Source organism: Thamnophis sirtalis, unplaced genomic scaffold (assembly GCF_051295495.1).
Source record: "Thamnophis sirtalis isolate CommonGarterSnake01/CBP01778 unplaced genomic scaffold, rThaSir2_p1.2 scaffold_1, whole genome shotgun sequence".
Taxonomy (NCBI): domain Eukaryota; kingdom Metazoa; phylum Chordata; class Lepidosauria; order Squamata; family Natricidae; genus Thamnophis; species Thamnophis sirtalis.
In genome coordinates this window covers 94490356-94502543 of record NW_028261381.1, presented here as the reverse complement: position 1 = coordinate 94502543, position 12188 = coordinate 94490356, and the positions used below count along the sequence as shown (strand labels likewise).

Below are 12188 nucleotides of genomic sequence, written 5' to 3'. Positions count from 1 at the left end.
AATAGGCTTCCAGGTCCTACCACGAGGGTTTCAGCTGCAGGCAGCGAAATAAAAACCCGTGGCCCAGCAAGTGCTAACAATCGGCGCAGCCAGAGCTTTAACAACTATGATAAATCCAAGCCCACAAGCCCACCTTCCCTTCTGGCAAGTAGCAGTGAGAAAGGTAAGTGAACTGAATTTTTTGTTAGTACGTTGCATGTGCTGTGCTGAATAAAGCTGAATAAAAATCTGACCAGATTTTTTTTTAAAGTGTAAATAAATGACACAATTCAGCCAGAGTTAATCATTTTCAAGCATGTTTAAAATACAACTTAATTTGTCCTTTTGATGTGGTGCTGTGGAATTTCTGGAAAGTTTACATGTTCTCCCATTCTCATTTTTCTTGTTCAGTAAGTCTGTCATAAGAAAAGATGTGACACAACATTTACCAGATATGTATTGTTTAAGAACTGCACGATATATTTTTCACTTAGGTTAGTCTGTATGTATCAGATATGCTGAAGATATTGGAACTGTACAAAAACTTGGGAGTGCAGAGAATCTTACTTTATAATTTATATTAGGGGAAATTAGTGGTTGGACTTGCTGTATACTGGTCCTCGACTTATGACCACAGTGGAACCCAAACTTTCTGTTGCTAAGCAAGACATTTTGTTAACTGAGTTTTGCCCCATTTTACAACCTTTCTTGTTGCAATTGTCAAGTGAATCACTGAAGTTGTTAACTTACTAACAGAGTTGTGAAGTGAATCTGGCTTCCTTATTCATTTTGCTTGTCGGAAGATGATCACATGACCCCAGGATACTATTGCTGTCATAAATATGAGCCGGTTGCCAAGCATTTTGATCACATGACCATGGGATTGCTGCGACAGTTGTAAGTGTGAAAAACAGTCATAAGTCACTTTCAGTGTCATTGAAACTAGTCAATAAACAAACTGTTGCAAGGTGAGGACTATCAGTATGAAGAATAAAACACTGTATTGAAGAATGACATGAAATTGCTTGTCCCTGATTTCCAGCCTTTTCCATGGAATGGAATGGAAATACAGAGTTGGAAGGGACCTTGGGCAGAAAGAAGGATTACATGGGAGCGGTGCATTAAAATTGCTTTATGGATGACTGTTTTACTTTATGGGTTGCTGGAGTTGTGTAATAATCACAGGTGTGTGTGTTCAAGTGAAACTCCACAATGCTTTTCTCATACTGAATGAAGCTGTTTCAGGAATAGCTATGACCATAACAGTTATTGGTGTGTTTATTATCATTCTGTCTGGCTTTGGAGCAATTGCTTTATTCAGATCTAACAAAGCTATGATCAAATTGTTCACAGGTTTACTGATGTTGCTCTTGATCACTGAAATCCTAGTTGTTGCCACTGCCTGCATGTGCAGACCATAGCTACACCAGACTATAGCCAAGGATTTGATGAGGATTCTAAACAAGTATGATAAGAAAGTGCAGATTACCAAGGGGGTGGATACTCTCCAGGCAGAGTTTCAATGCTGTGGTTCGGAGAACTATACTGACAGCTCTTCTAGTCCAACTCCCAGCTCAGGCAGGAAACCCTATACCAGTTCAAGCAAATGTTTGTCTGATCTCTTCTTAAAAACTTCCATTGTTGGAGCATTCACAACTTCTAGCAGCAAGTTGTTCCACTGATTAATTGTTCTAACTGTCACTTAAAGGGTAACACCTGCTTTGTGACCTTTTCAGTTTTAGCCTTCCATGATGCATTCTTTTCCTCTCAACATTATCAGAGCCCCTTGAATTCAAAACAAAAGTCTGTAACAACAATTGTGTGTTTTAGGAATCTGTTTGGGTGGGTGTGGGTGCAGGTATTCAACAGCTGAATATATCTACGATGATAGGAAACTATCTTACACAAACATGGCGAAACAGCAGTTCTCAACCTTTTCTTCACCACGGACCCCCTTTAAATATCTTTTGTGGCCATGGACCCCCAAGACTTAACTCAGGATTTAAATCATATTTTTTCAAGTCTTTGTGGACCCCCTGTGATGAGATCATACCTCCCCCAGATGTCCATGGACTACAGGTTGAGAACCCATGAGATAGAGCAGTGATCGCTAACCTTTTCCGGACTGAGTACCCAAGGTACTCATGTCAGAACCCCCAAAATGCAATGTGGAATGGGCCCCGTGCATGTGCCCCACCGCACGCCCCCCACATGCGTGGTGGAGATCCAACAACCAGTTGCCAGCAGGAGGCATGCACGCATGTGCGGTGGAGCTGAACTGCGGCAATGGCTCATGTGCCCACAGAGAGGGCACTGTGTGCCACCTGTGGCACATATGCCATAAATTCGTCATCATGGGGATAGAGCCTTGCTCTGTCTAATCCATCTTGTGGTAATTCTTCAGGATTTTAGCTAGAAAGTTTTCCAATCCAATCTGGACATTCCAAAACATGCATCTATGGTGTGTAGAGAAAAACCTGTAGCTTCATTCACTTATTTCAGAAGTGTTTTGTCAACAGAAAAGGGCGCTTACTGAGAATAATTACTTGCATCTAAAATTAATGCCTACTTTCTACGATCAGATGAACAGAAAAGCCAACATTCCTTATGTTGGAGTTCTTAAGAGACCCATTAAAAGGATTAAAAAGGAATAATTCATATTAGTCCTGCTAATTCTAGATTTAGCTTTACACATGTGTTCTATTTTGTTACTAGAAATTAAAGTAAAAGTGAAGATTGAAATGCTATGCATTGCATATAAAGTTTTCTATTTGAAACCAATTGGCTGAAGTTCAACATAACTGAAGCAGATTCTTTGTTAGTCTATAACTTTTCTCACCGCTATCGATATAATTTTGTTTTGTTTTGTTTGGAAAGCGCTATCAGTCCAGGGAAATAGGAGCAGAAAATCGGTCCCTTTGAAGTTGCATATCCTTAATTAAGAGCAACAGCAAAAGTAAACTTCTCAAGTGCATCTCCTATGTTTTGGTAAAATAAATTAGCCTGTTAACTTCTACTCCTTATTTTCCATGGAGAGGATGAAGGGATTTTGAATGCCCATGATTTAAATTTAATTTCAAGGACCATTGAGTCTAGGGTTGATAGCTGTAAATGTGCTGTTGTGTTCTATTGTTACATAAAAATGAAGAACTCATTATGAATGCAGATTTTATATGCATTCTTAAAAGGTGTTCTGTTGAATTAAGCTTACTGAAAATATCCTTTTATTTGAGTAAAATAAAATACGATTTAGTGTTTTAGACATTTGGATATAATGCTAGTTTCAAAGGGTATATATATATATATATATATATATATATATATATATATATATATATATATATATATATATATATATATGTGTGTGTGTGTGTGTGTGTGTGTGTGTGTGTGTGTATGTATGTATGTATGTATGTATGTATGTATGTGTATATATATATATATATAATGTATATAATACATTAATTGCACAAAGCAATACTGTGATTTATACAATAAAGCAAATTAAAATTCATTAAAAGACAAATGCAATGTGATAAAATATGATTTTCAAAAACATCCAAATTATCCAATGGTGGGCTCCAAATTTTTTAACAACTGATTCTCTGCCCTAATGACTGATTGGGTGGGTGTGGCTAGATGGGTCATGTGACTGAGTGGGCATGGCCAACTCACTTGTGTGGATGGTACCTGTATGGGATAGGCAGGGTTGGACAGGGAATCCAGAGGTCTAGAGTGGGGAGGAAAGAAAGATCCAACCTGTTTGTGTCTGTGTGTGTGTGTGCATGCGTCTGTAACCCTAACCCTTATATAAACATCACTGCTCACTGTTCAAGTGAATACTGTAGAAATCAAAAACACTGATTTACTTAACTTACTAATATCATATCATGTAGCCTTCCTTAGTTTCTAATGTTCTATTCATTGTCACTATAATTGATGATTTTGTAATAATAATGGACAGTCTAAATATTGTGCTTTTGATGTGAACTGTTGAACATTTTTGACCTGTTAAGGAAGGTTCTTGTTTGTTTGTCTTTAATTAAACATAGCTTTAATGTCATCTTGGACACTTGGGTTTGTAAAGAAAATGATGAGGCATTCAAGCTTATAATGTGAACTGCTGCCTGTCAGCTTTGGTGTAATTAAACATTGTACTTCACTTCTAAATTGTCACTTCCACTTAGGCATCCTTATCTAAAGTATCCATTGTCTTTTTTCTGTTTCCTCTGAGTAAACTGTGCCATCAGAAACTTCTGCCCTCAGATAAGGCCATGCTGGAATCTTCTTAATTACTTGAAGCATTTCTATATAGTCTAAATAATTGTATATTATCAGTACAGAAGCCTTACATTCATCATTCTGTACTATATCTCTTAGAGTATATTTATCTTTAAAACTCTTTGCATTTTATATCTCATTGCATATTTGGCTGTATATAACCATTTAAATAATCTTAGAAGAAGTGCTCTAATTCCAGTTGAAGTATGTTCCCATGAAACACTGTTCCTTTCATAATTGGAGTTGCAGGACAATTTTGTGATTAAACTGTCCAGAGTCACTTAAGTAAAATGGGCAGTGTAGAAATTTAATAAATAAAAACGAATAAATAAAGTGCCTCCTGAAATACGGTATCAAAATTAAACCTTAGCAAAGCATGACAAGACAACTCAATAGTAGATCCAAACATATTGAACTGAACTAACAAATAACATTTTTTAAATCAAATATTTTAGCTTTGTTCTATCCAAACTGGTTGACTTGTTTAATTGCAATGGTTGGTTGGGTAATGTGCCAATCCTTTTTTTTAATTTAACCATAGAATCATGTTTCTTTGATGTTACAAGTCCTTGTAATGTCTTTAACAGAGAAATATTATTTTGTCTAAAATGTTCTTTTTTGTAATCTGGACCTGAAAATAATCCTGCAGATGGCAGTATACACCTGGAGAAATAGTTCCATTCTTTATCAGTCAGCACATAGTGCAAACTTTCTAATCTGATATTCTCCAATGTATTGGACAACTGTTTCTAAATTCCCAGTTATGAACAAAGACGTTTTCATTTGTAATGGTTTATCAAAGTAATTTCTGGAGAACACCAAATTATCAAAGACATCGTAGTGTATTTACCGTATTTATCGGCGTATAACACGCAGTTTAAAACTAAAATTGGAAGCTTAAACCCTGCCTGCGTGTTATACGCCGATCTCAGCCTGGCGGCAGCGTCACACAGACTGTGGAAGGAGGGGGAGGAGGAGGGAACCAAAGAGAGCTTTTACCGAGTCTGCGCCCCACAGCCAGGACCGTCCTGGCGCCTCCAGCCGCGTTTCTTCCTGCAAAGCCCTTCGGGCAACCCGAGAGTTCCGCTTGACGCCAGAAGGGCTTTGCAGGAAGAAACGCGGCGTTTCTTCCTGCAAAGCCCTTCTGGCGTCAAGCGGAACTCTCGGGTTGCCCGAAGGGCTTTGCAGGAAGAAACGCGGCGTTTCTTCCTGCAAAGCCCTTCTGGCGTCAAGCGGAACTCTCGGGTTGCCCGAAGGGCTTTGCAGGAAGAAACGCGGCGTTTCTTCCTGCAAAGCCCTTCTGGCGTCAAGCGGAACTCTCGGGTTGCCCGAAGGGCTTTGCGGGGAAGAAACGCGGCTGGAGGCGCAAGGACGGTCCTGGCTGTGGGGCGCAGACTCGGTAAAAGCCTCTCTTTGGTTCCCTCCTCCTCCTCCTCCTCCTCCTCCTCCTCCTCCTTCTTTCTGGAGCCCCTTCCTCAAAGATTTGGTACCAAAGCAATGGCGGTGAGGAAGTTGTGTCTTTTGGATTTTGCACTGTTGTCTTTTCAATGGTTCTCAGACTGGTTGAACCTTTAGCAGCTGGGGTGATATTCTTTACTGTTAAGGTTACAATTGGATGTGTTGGACAAATCTTAAAAGATGAAACTTTTATTAAAACGTTTGACTTAACTAAAAACGTCTTCCTTTTTCTTCTTCTTCTTAAATATGATTTATTTATTTATTTTTACTTCAGAAGTTTGATGACCGTTGTACAAACTAATCCAACCTAAATGTAGAGGAGGAGAAGAAGGGGGGGGGATTTAAAAAGAGCAGAGGAAAAAGAAAAGAAAGCATGAAGAAAACATAAAGAAAGGGATGGGAGGGAGGGAAGGAAGGAAGGCACTTTATGTTGAAACAGAAAATATTATATAAGGAAGAAAATGGAAATAACTTTTTGCTCAGAGGTGTTTTTTCATTTCATATTTGCCTTTTAAGAGGAGTTAATGTTATAATTCATGTTCTAATGTTATAAATTTTAATCCAACATTAAGTTCCGAGCTTCCAAGTCATTTATTTTTAATGAAAAAAAATTTTACTCAAATTTTTGTGTTAAAATGGGGGATGCGTGTTATACGCCGGTGCGTGTTATACGCCGATAAATACGGTAATTGTTTTCTAACATTCTGTTGCATAGTAACTTTCAATTTTATAGTTTTTTTTAACATAGTTGGGAAAAGTCTGAATTTCACTTGAGCATACATACAATAATTGCTTTCGATGAAAATAAAAATTTTATTCCCAATTTCCTTCCTTCACTACTACCACAAGGAAGAACTAATTTATACCCATGTACAGTTTTGAAAGCCAGAATATATTCATTTATATTCTGAAAACCAGAACTTGGAATATAAAAATATGTGTAAAAAAAAACCTTCTCACAGTTTCATAACAATACAACCCTAAATGCAAGTTTGATTCATGTCAGTCATTAAAATTTATTTCCAAATATGTATGAAATTTAAGTCTTTTTAAAAATAGTTTTAGTACCAACTGCATCTATTCTTTCTCTCCTATGACCCCCAATTGTAGTTGCCAGAACACCATAGAAAATGAGCTTTTTATGCTTTAGATATAAAAATACCTCACTATGACATAAATTGGCCTTCTGCCAATTACCTCCCTACGACCAATTAGATCCCACAGATTAGGCCTCCTCCGGATTCCATCAACTAGCCAGTGTCGACTGTCGACCCCCCGGGGGGAGGGCCTTCTCTGTGGCTGCTCCGGCCCTCTGGAACGATCTCCCCGTGGAGATTCGCACCCTCACCACCTTCAGGCTTTCCGCAAAGCCGTTAAAACCTGGCTGTTCCGGCAGGCCTGGAGCTGATGAGTTCCCAGCCCCACTGAGTCCCCTCGGGGAATAGGGCGGCATACAAGTTTAATAAAACTAAACTAAACTAAACTAAATGTATATAAAAGGATATATCCCATTCTGTTGAATTCTGAGTGTTTTCCTTTAAGAAATGATATCTATTGGCTATACTTTATTCAATACTTTATTTCATCCAACTTCATTGGTATTGGTATTGTAATATATACATATTCTGTAAAATTCATGTTTTGACCCTGTTTTAACATCCCCACCCCGCAACATTTTCTCAGAAAAGCTCTTTGGCTTAATTGCATAATAAATAAATGTATTCCTCCTAAAATAAATGCTAGAAATGGGTAATTGTAAAGATAAATCGCTTTACTAAGATCTTTTGTGTGCTCTATCCATTAATGTGACTTGCCAGAAAAAACTCTGATACACTTTAATTTCTCCTTTAATTTATCTGTCCCTATTTGGACAAACTGCCAGATCATCAGTAAATTTGATTTTTGACTGTGCCAAATTCAGTAGCACTGAAGCCAAGTGTGTTAGTTGAAGAAGGCAGGAAGGGTGAGGGGTGGAAATTTCCAGCAACTGAAAGGGATTAGCTACAGTTTGCCCAACTGTCAAAATTCAATCAGGTTATGAAATAAAGCTCAGATTCAGTGACTACTACTTTGAAGGCAAAGAAAGCAAAGCTAGCAACAGTTGAAGAGAAAAACTTTTTTCCCTCCGGTGTTGCACTGCTGCCAAAGGAGAGGGGGGGAACCCTTTGTAACAAAAAGTAAAACTATTTCACACAAAAAAAACTTTTAAGTATTAATTTGATATTTCTGAATATAATATATCCGTGCTTATTATACTATGCCCTTTCGGAATAAGCAACATTATACAGTATACAGAAAAGGAGTCAGAAACAGTAACCAAAGAAACTATAAAGGCATGAAATAAGAAAAAGGAGTGGAAGCACAAACCTGGTTTACAACATCATTCATGCATTATAATTAATATAATATAGAATGTACTTTATTAAATTTATATGACATCCAACTACCAATCACTTTGGGCAGTTTACAATTGTTAAAACATTTAAAAATCAAGGAACAAATGCAGAAAACATAAAATGGTCCAAAACAAAGAGACAATCATGGCAGAAGGGAACAGAAAGAAAGAAAGAAAGGGGCACCATTTGTCTGTCCATTTCTATACTTGCACACTATTCTTGCTTCTAGGTTCATCCATACATTGATTTACACACTGCACTGTGTTCTTTAAACTTCTCATCTCTCTCTACATTTCTACTCTCTTCCTAAATAGTAAGAGAGAGAGAGAGAGAGAGAGAGTCAAATGATTCTCCTTAATAGGAGAAGGCTTCCCCACATGCTAAATATTTGAGCAACTGTATTTAAAAGAGGCTCTCTGGGTGATTTAAGTAGCCCTTCACTCTGCAGTGAGTTGCAATATGGCTGTTTTAAAACATTTCATAAAAATATTTATTATACAAACTGTGTGTGTTCATTCATGTGTATATTCATATGAATAAGTGTGGTTATAGAATTTCATTGGACACCATCACACACACACACACACACACACACACACACACACACAGTTTATATCCTTTAGCTGAGACTCCAGCCTTGGAATCCTTCAGCCAACAAGCCCTCCAATGCAAATGCAATTGTTTTGTTGCACAAAGATTCAAATGCCGCAGTTGTTACCCAGCCAGCATTATATTTGGATGGAACCTGGCACATTCAATGGAAAAAAAATGAATGGGAAACATTAGAGTTGGTGGAGCTTACACACAGTACTTGTTTCTAAATATTATTCCTTTGAAACCAGTCTTGGATAGAACTGTGGTGAAGACAAATGCCAGATCTATTAATTTATCAACATACAAGTTAATATTGTTTAAATAATATGCTTTATGTACCTTTTCTCTTGTATATGTTTTCTGAAACTCTAAACATAAAATCTTCCTCAGCTTGGATCCATATAAGAGAAAACAAACCCTTTGTATAATTGTATAACTTCAAGCCTATATGTAGCTCATTTCTCAAATATATTTGAGAAGGGTGCCTACAGATTTTGATTGGGATGGTTTATACCTTTGGTAAATATCTAAAATCTATTTAGCCCATGAACAATTTATATTTAAATGTCTTTCTAACAGCAATCTTGGGTGTTAAAGATTGAAAAATAGATTGTAAATATTGTTTCAAATACAGAATCAATCAAGATATTTTTTTTCTTTTTAATATCACTTGTATGAGCAAAATAAGTAGTCAGGAATGTTTTCAGAACATTATTTTTGCTTCTGAAGATAGCAACCTGATAAGTGGCAACACTAGATTTACTCCTATAAACATGAAAGCATAATGTGCTTCAAAGATTGTAGAAAGTATAATTTCATTTTTTGGGTAGACTCAAAATAATTTAAATGTACTGGACTGTTTTCCATACAGTACTTAAAAATAGGCAGAAATCTCTTCCTGTAAAGGTTTTCCAAAATCTTAAAGTGGGAACTTTTCTTGATTGTTGTGTTATAATATTCCAATCAAGATTCCTACTTGAAAAATATTTTCTCTGGTAATTTTGATTACTTTCATTTACCTCTTTTTGAATTATCAGAACTGAGTTTAAAGAATTCATATGGCACAGAACAACTAAGGGATTTCAATTTTGCTTGAGAAGGCAACATGAATCTCTATTAAAGAGAAGATATGTTGAATGTATGGCTCCTCAGATACTGTTGAAGTACAAATGAATCCAAGCCAATGATAGCAAGCAATAGCAATAGCCCTTAGACTTATATACCACTTTGTAGCGCTTTACAGTCCTCTCTAAGTGGTTTACAAAGTCAGCATATCGCACAAAGGAAAGCAAATATGTTGCAGGATCCAATCTAGGTCAGTCACTGGGACCAGAGGTTTTGCCTTCTGAGCTTTCAGACTCGAATGGAGCCCATTTTCAGGGAACTTCTCTCTAGCAGTGTATGCTTTGGACTGTTCTGTGTATGGTATTTATATAGTACCTATTGTATGTGACTTTTTAGATGTCGTTGGGGTTTTGATGGCTGGCTATGAAGTCATTGGCTGTTGTTTGCTTCTGCTGCCAAATCCTCATTTCCTAAGTACTTGATAAATTGGTGGTAAATCAGCAGTCCTGCTGACTGACAAAGGTCCTGTTTTCCATCACTTCCCTGGTTGGGTCCTCATTTTACTCACCTCAGAAGGATGAAAGACTGAGTCAACCTTGACCTGGTCAGGATCGAACTTCTGGCAATTGCTGAGTTAGCCAGCAATACTGCATTCTAAACACTGAGCCACTATGGCTCTTGATGTCTTGATAACACTTGATGATGAATAATGCAAGGAGTTAGGCCATCAGGTTTCTCAAGCTTATATGAAGGGTAGTTTGGGACTACTGTCATTCAATAATGAGCTGAAAGGCACCTGAAAGAAAAATTGATTAGCTGTAATCAGCTGCTGAAAAATGCAATTATCCATTCTATGTATTATTTATAAAAACATTTTTAATGAAACTTGCTGTGTGTTAAGAGCAAAATGTGCTTGTCTGAGTCAGGCTTAGGTTTATTTCTTTTGGGGATGTGCCACAGGGCACAGTAAATCCAGAGGCCCAATGGTGTTAGCGGACAGGATTCAACAGCAAGCAGCACATCTCCTGTTTAATCTTATGTTGCTTTTAATAGGCTAGACTTGGCATTTGAATCATGCTTCAGCCTCTTATTTAAACACAGAGAGGCTGTTTCACTAGCAACTGAAATATTGGAAGACTACCATACTAGGTATGAACTTCTAAGAATATTAGTGCAAAACAAAATTATATTTGAATATGATTATTCAACAGACCGACACTTGCCAAGGAACAGAAATTTTCTCAACTGTCATCTCTTCACTAAGAGGCCACAAAGGAGACTGAAAAATGAAATCTTTAGAATAGGACGCATAAAGGTTGATAAGCTGGCAAAACTACTCAAAAGCAACTCAGAAACTGACGAGAGAGAGAGAGAGAGAGAGAGAGAGGGAGGGAGGGAGGGAGGGAGGGAGAGAGAGAGAGAATGAACACTGAATTTTATCAGTGTTATCAGTATTGCTTTCTTTAATTTTATACAATGAGATTTTCCTCAATTCCTTTTCAGGAAGCTTTCATTATCAGGCAAAACTACTGAAACACAAGCCAGAAACTGAAAAGTAGGCTAGTGATGTGTACTGAGAGGGGGGGGGAGGGAGGGAGGGAGGGAGGGAGGGAGGGAGGGGGAGAGAGAGAGAGAGAGAGAGAGAGAGAGAGAGAGGGGGGGGGAGGGAGGGAGGGAGGGAGGGAGGGAGGGAGGGAGGGAGGGAGAGAGAGAGAGAGAGAGAGAGAGAGAGAGAGAGAGAGAGAGAGAGAGAGAGAGAGAGAGAGAGAGAGAGAGAGAGAGAGAGAGAGAGAGAGAGAGAGAGAGAAGTCCAAATCTGTCCCTAGGTTAATAAATCAACAAATTTTAAAACTAAAGAAATAACTTCATCAATATATCAGGTGCCAAGTAAAGCTAGCTATGAATAATTTCACTGTTATTTTATGTGCCTTTAACATGAGTAAAAAGTGAAGGCCAGAGTTACCCAAGATGCGTCCTGTGGATCCAGCAACTATACTGAGTGATTTTCAATTAAATGTATGAGTGGGAAAATATTGTACAATTTAAGATCAACCCTTTTATGGTGTGTAGTTGTTCCTTCTGTTATGTCGAGCAGCTGCAAAGAGCATGGTTGGGGGTGTTACATCAGAACTGGATTTTCTGGTGATTTGATTTTTGGTATCCAGAGTGAATTTTAAAAAACAGGATTAAAGAGAAATATTTAAGACATTTGAATTTCCAAGGAGTCTATGTGTGTGAAATTAAACTAGGAATTAGAACTGGGGCTTCCTAAACTACAATAATTTTTATGTCAATATAAATTAGGAATCTTCTAAACCATCAAGACAATGGCTAAGAATCCATTGAATCATAATTACGGGAGAAAAAAACATATATAAATCATAGAGCACACTAGTCCTTGACTTAACAACCATT

At 37.6% G+C, this 12188-nt stretch overlaps 1 protein-coding gene across 11 annotated transcripts in view; it reads left to right on the top strand.

Moving 5' to 3' along the window:
- Nucleotides 1-12188, top strand: part of NAV2 (neuron navigator 2) — a 598751-nt gene that overhangs the window by 422772 nt on the left and 163791 nt on the right. For all 11 annotated transcript variants that reach the window (XM_087719088.1, XM_087719097.1, XM_087719076.1 and 8 more), the window contains one exon: nt 6-163. In XM_087719088.1, the coding sequence (XP_087575214.1) occupies nt 6-163 (158 nt within the window). The remainder of the gene's footprint in view (nt 1-5; nt 164-12188) is intronic.